We start from the raw sequence: 15504 nt of genomic DNA, 5'->3' as shown, positions 1-15504 counted from the left end.
AGGGTGGTTGGGTACTTATGCAAGACCACACAGCTAGCAAAACCTGGTCTGTCAAATGCTAAAGGCTACACAGGGTTGCTGTAAGGTTTAGAGTTGGTGTATGCCAAGTTTCTGGAATATAGTAGGCAGTCAATAGATGGTGGGGTTTTTATTTATTACATAGTTTCTATAAACACAATTTCTGATGGCTGCATATTATTTGGAAAATGACATATTTTAAGGTAAGTACATTTCTAAAATATTCCTTTAAAAGCATGTTTAGAATTCCATGGGAACAAACAAAACTTTTATTTGAAGAAACAATTGTCACAAAAATAAATTGTCATAAAAAGAAATCCCAGAAAGATTGCATTAACATGTGTTTCACTGGGCAATGGGATTACAGGGGTGTGTGTGTGTGTGTGTGTGTGTGTGTGTGTGTCTGTGTGTGCTGTGTGTGTTTAAATCTTTGTTGGCAGAGCAGAGCGGCCGCTAGAGGTCCCTGATGCCTGAGGAGCTGTCAGTGATGCGATGGAGCAAGCAGAGATCGCTAACATCTGAGACAGACTACAGAGCAGCACGTGCCAGAGGTGGAAGTCCAAGTTAAACGCAAAAGGATCATCTCACTGAGAACCAAGAGTGTCAGTTATACCCGAGGCCTTGTCAGCAGCAGCAAGCCCCTGTGGTGGACTTCCAGGCTGAATTGATACAGGAATTCTTAACTGAGACACTAAGAGGTGGTTAAAGCCATGTTGGAACAGCAGTAATCTGATTCCAAGCAAAAACCAGTCAATGTAATAAAGATATAATCTGTAATTTTTCAATATGATGTAGATTTATTTAGTCTGTCTTTTTTATGTTTGTTGCTTTCATTTTTTTAGGAAAAGGCTATTACAAGGTTGATTTTGATTTATTACCTTGTTTTTCCTTTGGGATTTTTCTTTTTTTCGACTTTAGGATTAGAATGCTCTCATTTCTGAGCATTCACTATTTACTTTTTATAAAATAAGAGCAGAGAGGAAGAGGGTTTACTGATAAATTCTCTTCTAGCTTTTCTTTATGTCTGCTTTTGCAATATTACCCCTCAACTTGAATTAATTAGGCCTATTTATGCCACCATTTTGAGTTTAAATCCAAGGAGACAAACAGAAATTTTCTGAGAAACTATTCTTTGTTGAATCATTTATACCTAAAATTTTCAGGTTTTTTTTTGAGACAGGGTCTCAAAACTCCTTGCAGCCTCTGCTTCCTGGGTTCAAGTGATTCTTCTGCCTCAGCCTCCCAAGTAGCTGGGATTACAGGTGTGTGCCACCACGCCCAGCTAATTTTTTGTATTTTTAGTAGATATGGGGTTTTATCATGTTGCCCAGGCTGGTATTGAACTCCTGACCTCAGGTGATCTGCCTGAGTTGGCATCCCAAAGTGATGGGATTACAGGCTTGAGCTGTTGTGCCCGGCCAGTACCCAGCATTTTCTAGTAATTGCATGGGCTTGGTTGCAAGCAGATGGTGGAATATGATGATTGTCTCAAGCTCTTCCCAAAAGTAAGATAATTTTTCATTGAATAGGTGTGCACAATTGATTTTTTTAACCTAGGAATTTTTGAGCTTATCAGTTCAGTTCACATATTCTTAATCATATGTTATGGTCTCGAAGTAGGACCATTTAATTTTCTGTTATTCAATTATATCCTCTTTTAGTCTAGTTTCAAATACTAGTTCTACCTAAAAAATAGTAATTTAGGATTTCTTTAGAGCAGGGCTTGGTAACATATCTGGCCCACTACCTGTTTCTGTAAATAAAATTTTATTGGAACACAACCATGTTCACTTCCTACATGTGATCTATGGTTACACCGGTGCTACAGTGGCATCTTTGAGTAGTTGTGACAGATGGAATGACAGGTACAGCCTAAAATATTTAATATCTTGCCATTTAAAAGGAAAAATTGGCTGACCTTTGTTTTAGAGTAGCAGATTTAAAGAAGAAAACACCAAGGTGAGGCCAGTGAGCCTACTGATAATGTTATAGAAGGTGATGAAGAAAGGATTATATAAGTATATAAGGTATACATTACAGGATAGAGAATCAGATGAATTTATTGGGTAGGGGATGACTCAAAGAATCATGTTAAAACTTGCTATATAGGTAGATGGGTAGTTGCAGGGTCCAGCCCCACAGGGTCTAGTGGGTGTTCTTTTGTGTGCGGAGATGATAGATCATAGAAAAGAAAGTCACAAGACTTGGAGATAAAAGAATTCAGCTGGGCTCAGGGGACCACTGCTACCAAGGCGCGGAGTCCAGCAGTGGCTCCGAATGCCTGGACGTGCTGACATTTTTGTATACAAGGCAGGGGGGCAGGGCCAGAAGAGTAACTCATCCGACATGATTGGTAGGGGTCAAGCAAATCATGTTCTTACAATACAGGGGGCCATGTGGGTCCAGTTTATGGAGTCACGTGGGTATAGTATAGGGGTCACATGGGTATAGTACAGAGGGCCCCTCCCTCTCAGGTAGCCACTGCAAGGAGGGAAGACACATACGTCAGTATCTTTCTGTGCACTTATCAGAGAGAACAAAGGCTTTTAGGATTTCTCTATTCTTACTTCTCACAACCTCTAAGAATTTACAAGGGAGCATTGGGTGGGAAAGTGGAACATGAAAGTGGACAAGGATAGTGACCATCAGAGCGCAGCACCATGGAGAGGTGTTTAAGCCCCTGGATGTCTGCAGGCCCATCCAGCTAATGTCAGGCCTTCCTCGAGCCAGCAGAGCAGAGCTTTCTCTGAACTCCCCCAGTGAAAGGGAAACTCCCCTTCACGGCCTGCTAAGTAACGGGCGCCTTCCCAGGCACAGGGATACCTAGAAGAGGCAAATTCACAGAGAAAGTAGAAAAGTGGTGACCAGGGACTGGGAGAGGGGAGAGGGGAAGTGATTAAAAGGTTTCTGCCGGGCGCGGTGGCTCAAGCCTGTAATCCCAGCACTTTGGGAGGCCGAGGCGGGTGGATCACGAGGTCGAGAGATCGAGACCATCCTGGTCAACACGGTGAAACCCCGTCTCTACTAAAAAATATAAAAAATTAGCTGGGCATGGTGGTGCGTGCCTGTAATCCCAGCGACTCCGGAGGCTGAGGCAGGAGAATTGCCTGAACCCAGGAGGCGGAGGTTGCGATGAGCCGAGATCGCGCCATTGCACTCCAGCCTGGGTAACAAGAGCGAAACTCTGTCTCAAAAAAAAAAAAATAATAAATAAAAATAAAAGGTTTCTGTTTGGGAAGATGAAACATTTCTGGAAATAGGTAGTGGTGATGGCTTCACAACATTGGGAATGTACTTAATGCCATAGAATTGTATGGTTAAAATGGTAAATTTTATGTAATGTCCTTTTTTTCTTGAGACAGTCTGTTGCCTAGACTGGAGTGCAGTGGCACGATCTCGGCTCACTGCAACCTCTTGCCTCAGCCTTCCAAATAGATGGGACTACAGACGTGCACCACCATGCCTGGCTAATTTTTGTATTTTTAGTAGAGATGGGGTTTCACCATGTTGGTCAGGCTGGTCTCGAACTCCTCACCTCAGGCAATCCACCTGCTTTGGCCTCCCAAAGTGCTGGGATTACAGGTATGAGCCACTGCTCCTGGCTGTAATGTACATTTTTCTACAGTAAAACAACAATGGGCCAGGCACGGTGGCTCACGCCTGTAATCCCAGCACTTCGTGGGGCGGGGGTTGGGGGGGGAGGGGCCGAGGCAGGTGGATCACCTGAGGCCAGGAGTTGGAGACCAGCATGGCCAACATGATGAAACCTTGTCTCTACTAAAAATACAAAAATTAGCTGTGTGTGGTGGCGGGCGCCTGCAATCCCAGCTATTCGGGAGGCTGAGGCAGGAGAATCGCTATTCGGGAGGTGGAGGTTGCAGTGAGCCGAAATCGCGCCATTGCACTGCACCCTGGGCTACGCAACGAGACTCCGTCCAAAACTAACCAAACAAAAAACCCAACAAAATAAAACAAGGTGAACTAAAATGAGAAATATCCTTTTGGAACAATACAGTTCCAAATATTCACTCATTCAACAACTAACCATTTAGGGCCAACTGCCTTGCACTGACATTTCCTTATAGCATGTAACCAATAACCCCTAATATTGTGTACTCTCGCGTGATGATTAATTAGGTAACGTTGTAAGACGGTCAAAAATAAGACATAGCCCATTGGTTATGGGAATCACCCAGGGGTCTTTGCGGCTCCCCTTTCCTGCGTCCACAGGGGCTAGAGCCGGAAACCGGGCGTGGGATTCTTGTCATCTTCTGACGGATTATGAGGTTTGTATTAACTGGGATTTCCCCTGTTGGTGTTTTTCTGCCTCGCCTGTTTAGCTTTTTATGGTCCCCTTTTCGGTATCCAACTTGCTCTTTCTTAAGTTTCCGATTAAAGCGAGAGCTTCGAGTATGGGGCCTGACCCTAGTTTTTCACTCGTTAATGTCTGACGTCCAGTAGGTGCTTTCTCGATCTTTCTCCCTCCCTGTCTCCCTTTCTTCCTTCCCCTCTATCTCCCTTTTTCTCTCTTCCTTTCCCCCTCCCTCCCTTCCTTACCCTCTCTCTCCCTTTCTCTCTCTTTCCCTTCCTTCCTTCCTTCCCTCGCTCCCTCCCTTTCTCTCTCTCTTTCTTTCCTTCTTTGATGGAGTCTTGCTCTGTCACCCCAGGCTGGAGTGCAGTGGCGTGATCTCAGCTAACTGCAACCTCTGCCTCTGAGGTTCAAGCGATTTTCCTGCCTCAGCTTCCCGAGTAGCTGGGACCACAGGCACACGCCACCACACCCAGCTATTTTTTTTTTTTTTTTTAATATATATTTAGTAGAGACGGGATTTCACCATGTTGGCCAGTCTGGTCTCAAACTCTTGGCATCAGGTGATGCACCCGTACTCCTAAAGTGCTGGGATTACAGGCGTGAGCCACCACGCCTGGCCTTGATCTTTATTTTATTATTAAGCCCAGGCACCTCACTAAATTCGGCTCACCCCAGTCTCATTTTCCTACTTTTATTTTGAAGCCTTTGCCCCACCCCCTCCACGTTGCCGCCTTTTTCGTACTCTGCGCGCGCAGGGCATCACGCCCACCACTCTCCTTGCCCCACCCCTCAAGCCCCGATAACCGGGCGAGGCCTCTTCCTGTCGCTCTGCGCCTCTTTTCTAGCACGCGCCAGGTTGGTAGGTATCGCGGTGACGAGGCGACACCTCTTTCCCCTCTGGCGAGCACATTAACTGCAGAAGGTGCCAAATGCTCACGCCTTAGCTCCCCTACCTCCGCTTCCCGCAAGCCTGGTTGCCCCACTAGGCCTCTGCGCCCCCAGTGGTTCCTCCCCTCGCCTTTAGACCCTTGCCGCTTCCGCCTCTTATTTCGCGCCTTTGTTTTTAGGCTTGGAAGGGGCGGAGTTGAAATGGCTGCGCCACCGTTGCCCAAGCAACGCCTTGGTTACTTCCGTTGGCTTCAATGCTTCCGGGTTGGCACTGCAGTAGCGTTTCCGACTGTGGGAGCCTCAGCTTCCCAGTCGTCCGATGAGCCGGAGCAGGTGAGGGGGAGCTCCTGGACTTCCAGGCTGGGGAGCGGGGCTGGGCCGCGCCGGGCCGCGCCAGGCCGCGCGGGGCCGGGCTGGCCTGGTTCCCGGCCTGGGAGGGGCTTAACGGTCCTCTGGTCTCTCTCTCCCCTCAGCTGAGTCCCTTCCCTGTCTTTCACTCTTCTGGCATCGGTGGTTTTACTTCTTCGATTGAACCCTGCTTCCTCGACCCCCCTGGGAGGCCGCCTCCTTCAGGCGCCTCCCTTCTCTCCACGAGCTCGCTCTGACAGCTGAGGAACTGGCAAGATCCTGCTACCCAGAGGGTGAATGGGTATCTTTCCCGGAATAATCCTAATTTTTCTAAGGGTGAAGTTTGCAACGGCGGCCGTGATTGTAAGCGGAGTAAGCAAACACCTCCATTGTATTAGTGTGAGGGATGCTGTTGAGAGATGCTCCCCTTCGATTTCTACCCCGTCACTCCTGAGATCAAGGCGTTGAAGGCATCTATTAAAATGCAGTTCAGTTACTTGATTGGCATGACAGCTGTTATCAGCATGAATTAGTTTCTCAGACAAGATAACAGCAGGGACATTTATAGTTTCCTATTAGTGATTCCTTGTTGTTTTTTCCCACCCCCAGGCTAGAGATGCTTAGCGTTATCATGAACTCTTCCCTCGTCTTCATTCCCTACATCATCAAGTTCTTTGTGTCTTCATTTGGGAAGTCTATCTCTAACCTCAGTGCTAACAAGCGTCTTTGTCTGCTGTACTTTGCACCATCCTAAGCTAGTCTCCCTGGCTTCTGTTTGTAATGTAATCCACTGTTTCCTGCAGCCCTAATAGGCTAACTAAAATGTGGATTTTCTCAAGTCATTTCACTGTTAAAAACATATACACATGCAAAACTTGCAGCCCCCTCCTATATCCCACCACCCCACCTCACCCCCACCCCTTGGTTTCCAGCCTTTCAACATAACATACTCCTTATCACACCTCTTGTCTGATACTGTTCCAGTCAACAAGGGAATTCTTTGTTCCAGTTAGGTTCCTTTCTTCTTAGCACAAACCATGCTGATGCCTGCTTCTACATGCTGTGCTTGTTCCCACGTTTCTGTTTCTGTTCATTCTGTCTCTTCCCTGCCCCTCTCCCTTCCCTGCACCTAACCAGAATGTACCTACCCTCTCTCAAGGTTCAATTTAGGTTCTCTCACCTCCACAGTTTTCAAATTATTCAAGCCCATGCTGATTGTTGTCTTTTCTATGCTCCTCTTGCTCTTAAAGTTTGTACTACACAGTTTTAGCACTTAATTTTTCTCTAACGAACTGCTTTGATTTCTTCCACCAGATTATAAGCTCTTGAAAGGCAAGTACTGTATTTTGTACTTTTTTCCCCTGTCCCGTCTCATTGGTTATTCAGGAAAGATAGTTTGGTAAATATTGTCTTGGTACTAGAATGTATAGCTGTGTTTTTCTTTCTTTCTTTTTTTTTTTTTTTTTTTTTTTTTTTNCTCAAGCCATACCCCTGCCTCGGCCTCCCAAGTAGCTGGGATTACAGGTATGTGCCACCATGCCCAGCTGATTTTTGCATTTTTAGTAGAGACGGAGTTTCGCCATGTTGGCCAAGCTGGTCTTGAACTCCTGACCGCAAGTGATCCGCCCACCTCAGCCTCATAAAGTGCTGGGATTATAGGTGTAAGCCACTGCACCTGGCCTCCAATTATTTCTTAGGATATTCCTGGAAGTAGAGCTTATAGGTCAATGATAAGAACCTATTTTTAAGATGCTTTTTAAATGAAATACAAGTGATAAAACAGATTTAGGGTACATGCTAATTTTTTAGTACTTTGATGTGCTGAAAAAATTTTTCACCAGTTAAAACTCCAACGTTTTAAAAATAAATTCAAATAATTTAAATAGATGTTTTTCCACATTTCAGCCACTTCAAACTATGAAAACATATAAGTAAAATATCACAGAAATCTAACATTGATTTGGGAGACAAAACATACCCTAATTTCAAAAAATGTTTTATTAGTTCTTTAATCAAATCAGAAAAAAAGGTTAAGCAGAAAAAGATGAACCCACATTTGCAAAAAGCGATTTCCTCCAAATTTTAAAGAAAAAAATTTTATTATTCTGATTTAAGAAATACATATTCATTATAGCAAATTTGGAAAATACATAGAATAGAGAAAATGTGAACTTCCTAGAATCCAACAATACATAGATAACCTTAAAGTCTGTACTATTTTCTATACATGTGGTTTTTTTTTTTTTTTTTTTCAAACATGATTATACCCAAAGTACATTGCAGGTTTGGGCATTTGGCATGCCTTCAGTAATATCTGCTTAGCTGTCCATTGTTACCTTATGAATCTGAGAATCTCTAATTCCTACTTTTTCTTAAAGGAGAAAGCAGGAAAGGGACCCAGAGTTTCCTGACCAGATCTTTGGAGTAGTATAGGGCTATGTAACTTGCATTCTAAGACATTCTTACTCTCACTCATTAATTTATCAAATTTTCTGAAGTCAGATCTTCAGAATAAATGTTGACATTTTTATGACAATTTTCATTGGTTTCTTTATGCAGTAAAAATATTTAAAGTACTATATTTCTATTTTACCTTATATATGACTACTTTTACCCATATCTGGGGTTAGCCCCTATAAGTTAAAATAATTTTTAGAGGGCTTGAAGTAATTCCTTGCAACAAAATTCTCTGCTTGTAGGCAGAGAATATCTGGGGATCAAGATAGCGTCATGTACAGGGTGTGTGTGCAGTATTGACCAGGTCCAGCAAGTTACCTTTCTGGTTTCCCCTGCAATCCTTTATATACAGGCTGCATACAGAGGTAAAAGACATCACACTGCAAAACCAACTAAATTTTGAATGGATGTGTACTCAGTTCTGTGCAAGCTGTAATGGGGGTTATAAAAAGTACTGTGAGATATAGTATCCTCCCTCATAGATCTTACTTAGTTAAGACAGGAAATAACATGGGACATCTTGAAGCTGAACCTCATCCTAGCCATTTTTATGCCTGAGATTAAGATATAGAAGGGATAAAAGAAGGTTCAAGTAATATTGCACACCTGTCGAATAGGTGTGACACAACATGCATGCATGTAGACAACTTTATTTAAAAGACTTACGGGTTTCAGCTGACAGTTTAATGATTTGATAGTGTGATGTGGCTCCCAAAAAAGTGAGTGCTATTTTCAGCTGTAATAATTGAAGTATAATGTGTGAATGAAGAGAAGGATCATGGATATGTAGTCCGAGAAACATAAGATGTAAGAGAACATCACAGCTGTCTTTAAGTGTTTAAAGGGCTTGCCTAGGGAAAAAGAATGCATCTGTTGAATATTACTCCAAAGACTGAGTACAAATTAGAGGAAGACAGACTTTTGGCTCAGTATGAGGAGGGAGTGTCTAAAGACAGATCTAATCAAAGATGATCCAGGATTTGTTCATAAGATTTTTTCCGAACATTGGAGTGAGAGACATTTTACTGTCAGAGGAGGGTGGTAGGGAAGTGGTGATTGTGGCAATGTTGAGTTTTGCCTGTGGTCCCCAGATTTTTGGATTTCATGGGCCAGTAAAATGTAAATGAATGTGTGGGGAGGGTACACAAATACAGGCTAGTCAGCCTATGCTCCAGGTGTGAGAAGAATGTGATCTCTTAATAATAGACAGTCCCTAAATTAAATACATTTACCTGGAATAAAAAGCACTAAGTGCCCTTATTATTGTCATTTCGCCCCAGAATTGTGGGAATTTCATTAGGGAACCACTGGGCTACTGGGATTTGGTCTTCCTGCCATGTCCTCCTTGCTCCCTGCCTTTCACTGATTTATCATTGCTCCCTAACCCTAAGCACATCTTTCTTATTAAAGGGCTGGGTATAAGGTTGTAAAGTTGTGACAGAGGCTTTCTCTATAATGCAAAGAGTTGAAAAAAGTTGTAAAGAGAAAGTTTTGGAGAGAAGTGCAGTTACTGTCTGAAACCTTTAAGACTATTTTGGGGCAATCTCGAACTTTGTGAATGGAGAGTTAATTTTTCCTCACAAACTCAAAGAGGGGATATGCCATGGTCTTGCTTTTCCATTTCTACTCTCACCATATGTGTCATAGTTTACTATTAATTCTAATCAGAAAACGTGGGCATAACATAAATCTTGATAAGGTAATATTTGGTCTTCAAGACTCTTATTTCCAGCTGCAGTTGATATTTGAAATGGCTATTCCTACTTTGCTCATTAGAATTCTTTTCAACAACTTTCCTCCAAAAGGGCTATCTATCCCAGACTCTATATGTACTGTGCTTGAGAGGAAGCCTCCATAATGATTTTTTGTGGTCTGTAACTAAAGCATTTAATCAGCATGTTTGCTATCTTCTCTGAAAAATTATATTTTGCTTAGTTACAGAGAATTCCTTATGTGGAAGCAAAGCAAAACCTTTAAAGGGATACTGTGACTCACAGGTGCTAACCCCAGATTGGGCAATGGGAGGGGGGGCGGACAACAAGTAATATCTGTTAAGATGTAAATTTGGGTACTTAAATGTTTAAAAATGTAGTAATGATGGTTAACTAACAGTTACTGAGCTAGGTGCCAGGCACTTTTCAAGGCATTTTATATATATTATTTAATTTTCACAACAACCCTATTATATAGTTTTTATTATTAGTTCCATTTTACAGTTCAGAAGGTAGAGGCATAGACAGATTAAATAACTTGCCCAAGGTCACAGAACTAGTAAGTGGTGGAGTCAAGAAATGAATATGGAGTTAGCATTTAAATTTTAGCAGTCTGACTTCAGGAGTCTGCATTCCTGCCCATAAACCACTTGGAAGTTGCTTTTGAAATTCAGATGTATACGTGCTGTGAAGCTCTGAAAAAAGAATATTTGAAGGAAATCTGAGAGTCTGTGCTAAGAACAGATACTACTTTCAGGTGGACCAGGATTTAGTAAGCAATGCCTAGAATAGTTCTTAAGTGTGGAAGCGTTGGCGTTATTTGGGATCTTGCAAATTCTCAGGGCCACAGCACCAATCAGAAACTCTAAGGGGGGGGCCCAACAATCTATGTTTTAATAGGCCTTCTAGGTGATTCTAATACATGCCAAAATTTGCAAAACTAGAGGCCAGAGCTGTGGAAAAAATAAAATCCAAGAGAGAACAAGCTGAGAATGGCAGAAAAAGAGTAAAGTTGAAAAGATTAACAATGACAGGTCTAACGGGGGTGGGATAGGGAAGGAGAAAAGGGAGGCTGGGAGCAGAATATGTTGTTAAAGAACTAGAACATAAAAGAAAAAAAGTATTTGTGTGTTTTAAAAGGCCAGGAGGAAGGAAAAGGAGACCCACTAGATGGATGTACATTAAATGTCAGAGGGAAGAGAGACATCATATTGCTATCATTCCTTTGGGGGCTGGCTAGAAGGAAGGTGAAAAGGTGCTTAGCTCAGCCTGGGCCTGGTTGAGAGGCAAAGTTATATACAGCTAGAAACTTTAAAGTTTAGTGGAGCATATAGGAGGGCTAAGAATATGAGAGGGTAGTAGTGGCCTGTGCTTTGTACCTGAATCAAGCTAACTGAATACCATGAACTGCTTTTATAAGATGCCTCAGCCTATATAATTTAAATTCCAGATTCCTTCATTTGTAATTATCTAGTTGAATGTCAAAGTTGGGTGTGCTGGATGGACTGAAGCCTCTTCTCTGGGTGGGGATGAGTATAACATTAAAGAGACTAGAGAGAATGAAGGGCACAGGTTGATCTCTGAGTGAATCACACGCCTACCCCTGCAAAATGTCAGTAAAGAACAAACTCATGATCATCCAGCACATAAAACAGGATCCCCCATTTTGTGTCATTCCCCTTGGTGGGTTTTTTCCTTTACATCTGTTTTATTTGCCAATTTGTTTATCTAAATTATATGATCAGTTGCTAACAAATGCTCCTCACTCTTGTGCCTTGTTCTGATTTGTGTTTATTTTTAGCACCAGAAAAGTACCACTGTAAGTCATGAGATGTCTGGTCTGAATTGGAAACCCTTTGTATATGGCGGCCTTGCCTCTATCGTGGCTGAGTTTGGTAAGAATGTGAGAAATGACAAATCTGCATTAAATGGTATAGATGGTAGCTTATGGTGATGGTTATTTTTGGTGAAAGCTAGATAAAAATAAGAAGCTTGCCTTATTTTAAAAATTGTCTCAAATCCGTGGAGTAATATTTCAGAGAAAGTACTACTAATGGTATAGCAGATGAAGTTAAGAAAAGTCAAACTCAGGAAAGCTTTTTCGGTAGTTTAGTTATTTGTTAATTTGCTAGGCTTAAGTAAAAGACATGCATGTACAGAGGGAGCTGGATATGTCATAAGGGTTTTTGCTGTATTTCTTTATTGATGGTCTTCTATGCTAAATTGTTTATAAGTTTCTTTGTACTGAAAGTCCTTTTTTTCAAACCTCTGTTCCATTTTAGAAGAAAATGTACTAATGAGATCAAACAAGATTCTCTTCTATATGATTTTAATTTTAATATATTTTTAGATTGTCATTTTTTCATCTTCCAGATTTTCTCTTTCCTAAACTATTCATAAGTGACTACTGACTTTCTTGGCATATCCTGTGGTGTTGTAATATTCGGGTCATCAGTGACCAGAGCTACCTAACCACCTTGTTAGTTTTACACCCTGAAATATATTTTGTCAATGTAATGACCACTTCTGTTTGTTGACATAAGATGTTTGGTTAAAGAAATTTTCCCCCCAAGCACTCTACAGGTATTAGTCCTGAATTACCTAAGGGACCAGGATGAGTAGAACCAAATAGGACTTTGCCATTATCTTTCATAATATTAGAAGAGTATTTGTTTCTTGTAAACAGATAAAGAGAAAACCCACAAAACTTTGTAACACCATATAAGAGCATCTGGAGCAGCAATCCCATCCTTTCCTATCTTTGTGAAAGTTTGGGGAGATTTTATGAGACATAGAGGTGGGGAGACTTGAAGTGGGAAGGGGAAGGAAGGAGACTGATAAGTGCCAGATTGCATGTTACAGATGAAATAATAAACATTTAATTATTTTGCATGTATAATACATTAGGACAAGCTTAAAGCATTTTATTATATTACAGTTTGAAGTATACTGCAGGTCAAATGGTGCTGCCTGTGTATAGTATAATGCATTTCATTTACCACATACAACTCATGTCTTCTGACAGTGGTGTTCTAGTAGCGCTCTTCTATGTGTTATAAAAAGGACTTTGTCTCAGGATTCAAATATTGTCCTTGGCTTATATTTAGCAACAACTTAACTGTGATTCTTTGGACATACTTATAAATGAGCGTGTTCCTTTATAGGAACTTTTCCTGTGGACCTTACCAAAACACGACTTCAGGTTCAGGGCCAAAGCATTGATGCCCGTTTCAAAGAGATAAAGTATAGAGGGATGTTCCATGCACTGTTTCGCATCTGTAAAGAGGAAGGTGTATTGGCTCTCTATTCAGGGTAAGACTGATTCTTTCCTTATATCATTAATAGAAATGCTTTTTGAAGAAGTCATATACTTCAGCTGTCTGATAGTTTGTGTCTGTTTCATATTCACTATTTCAACTTGTAATTCAGTATTGATAAGCCAGTTTATATTTCCCCTAAATCTTGAGCTTTGGGTTTTGTGTTCATTGACTATAAGTGATAACATTTTAAAATGGATATGTCATTGCAGCATAGGCTTTCTCCGGATTTACCAAGAGTCATTAATAGCCACTGTTAATAACAGCACCAATTAATTGTATATATTTTGTGATATTCCTCCTGAGTTGGTAAATTCTGACTTCCTCTAAAATTTTCCTCTTTGAAAAAATATTCTTGCAGTGTAAACAGAAAGTGCATAATGAGAGAGAGGGAGACTCATCTTTATTGTCACCTTTTGATTAGCCATACGTTTGTGGTTTCCTGTCTAGTTTGTAGTTCATCTGTTGCCAGTTTCCTAGGCCACTCCTCCATCTAGGCTACCAGTTTATTACTCAGAGAATGACATCAATTTTATCATTAAACTATGTTACATCGTTAAACTATGTTAGACTTAATTTAAAAGGTAACTTTCTTGGAAAAATAAAGTAGTACATCCTGAAGATGATCCACCATCCTGACTTGTGGATCATCTGTTTCACCTTGTTCTTTAATCAGCATGGATGAATCACAAGATATTTTCTTTTCTGATAGCAAGCAATAAAGTCTGAAATATGCATATTTAGTCATCATTTTAAAATCCTAACCATTTGAGCTCCTGCTGTCTTTCTATTTATACCTCCTACAGTATAGTTCTGCAATTTGGAAGAATCCCAAAGGAGGTATGAATGAGAATGTCTCCGGTTTAAAGGAGAACTTAAATAGGGTGAAATTTTGGCTCTAGGACCTCCTTGTTGATATGAATAAAGACATATCTGCAACTGTTAGGAAGTAGAGGTTGATTTAAAAAAAAATCTCTGTTAGGTGAGTAATGATGTATAATTCTTTTTATAAATCGCTGGATTCAGTTTACCAATATTTTCTTAAGGATTTTTGCATCTAAGTTCATGAGAGACGTTGGTCTGTTGTTTTCCTTTTTTGTACTGTTTTTATCTGGTTTTGGTATCAGCGTAATACTACTTAAAATAAGTTGGGAAGCATTCCCTCTTCTGTTTTCTGGAAGGGACTATGTATGCTTGGTGCTAATTTTTTAAATGTTTTGTAGAATTCCTCAGTGAAATTATCTGGGCTTGAAAATTTCTTTTTTGGGAACATTTAAATTCGGAATGCAAATTCTTTAATGGTTGTCTTAGTTTGGGCTGCTATAACAAGGTACCATAGACTGGGTGACTTACAAACAACCGGAATTTATTTCTTACAGTTCTGGAGGCAGGAAATCTGAGATCAGAGTGCCAGTATGGTCAGATTCTGCTGAGGGCTCTTTTCTGGGTTGCAGACTGCCAAGACTTCTAATTGTGTCCTCACATGGCAGAAAGAGAGTGAGGGAACTCTCTGGGATCCCGTTTATAAGGGCACTAATCCTATTCATAAGGGCTTCACTCTCATGATGTAATCACCTCCTATTACCTTCATATTGGGGGTTAGGATTTTAAGATCTTGATTTGGGGATGATACAAACATTCAGTCTATTGCAATGAGTATTAGTCTTATTCAGATTGAGCTGTTTTATCTAGTTGAGTTTTGGTAAAGCTTGTGGTTTTCAAGGAATTTGTCGATTTCTTCTAAGGTGTTAAATTTATGAGTATAAAGTTGTTTTACTATACTCTTATTGTCCTTTTAATAGCTGCAAGAATTGTAGTGCTAGTCCCTGTTTCATTTCTGATTTGCATCTTCTGTCTTTTTATCTTTGTGAGTCTTGCTAGAGGTTTATCAGTTTTGTTGTTTTTTTTTTTGAAAGGACCAATTTTTTGTTTCATTGATTTTTCTCTATTTTCAATTTCATTGATTTGTGCTTTTTATTATTTTCTTCCTTTTGCTTGCTTTGGGTTTATTTTGCTCATCTTTTTCTAGCTTCTTGAGGTAGGAACATAGATTATTGATTTGAAACTTCCCCTCTTTTTTTAAATGTAAGCATTTCATGCTATAAATTTCCCTCAGCTCTGCTTTGGCTGTATCTCATAAATTTTATAGGTTGAATTTTATTGTCATTCAGGTCTGTGAATTTAAAAATTATCCTTTGACACTTGGTCTGACCAGTAGATTGTTTAGAAATATGTTGTTTAATTTCTAAATGTTCGAGGATTTTTCTTATTGATTTCTGGTTTGATTCCATCATTGTCAGAGAACATATTGTATATGATTTCAGTTCTTTTAAATTTGTTGAGGTTGATTTTATGACCTAGAATGTTCAGTTTCTTGGTGAGTGTTTCATGAGTGCTTGAAAAAAAATTCATATTCTGTTGTTGGGTGGAATGAGATGGGTAGTGCAAATGA

The 15504-nt window shown here is 40.6% G+C and overlaps 1 protein-coding gene across 3 annotated transcripts in view; it reads left to right on the top strand.

The window, feature by feature from the left end:
* The first annotated feature begins 5402 nt into the window (after nucleotides 1–5402).
* SLC25A14 (solute carrier family 25 member 14) overlaps nucleotides 5403–15504 on the top strand; it is a 41529-nt gene continuing 31427 nt past the window's right edge. The window contains exons 1-4 of one of the 3 annotated variants that reach the window (XM_017507509.2): nucleotides 5464–5551; nucleotides 5692–5929; nucleotides 11537–11630; nucleotides 12900–13047. In XM_017507509.2, the coding sequence (XP_017362998.1) occupies nucleotides 5864–5929; nucleotides 11537–11630; nucleotides 12900–13047 (308 nt within the window). In that variant the 5' untranslated portion in view covers nucleotides 5464–5551; nucleotides 5692–5863. Of the gene's footprint in view, nucleotides 5552–5691; nucleotides 5939–11536; nucleotides 11631–12899; nucleotides 13048–15504 lie in introns of all 3 variants that reach the window. The other 2 variants (XM_017507507.2, XM_017507506.1) reach the window with 2 other exon arrangements.

This window comes from Cebus imitator, unplaced genomic scaffold, assembly GCF_001604975.1.
Source record: "Cebus imitator isolate Cc_AM_T3 unplaced genomic scaffold, Cebus_imitator-1.0 Scaffold376, whole genome shotgun sequence".
Taxonomy (NCBI): domain Eukaryota; kingdom Metazoa; phylum Chordata; class Mammalia; order Primates; family Cebidae; genus Cebus; species Cebus imitator.
The sequence above is the reverse complement of the archived record's forward strand: the minus strand, read 5'-3'. Positions and strand labels throughout refer to the sequence as shown.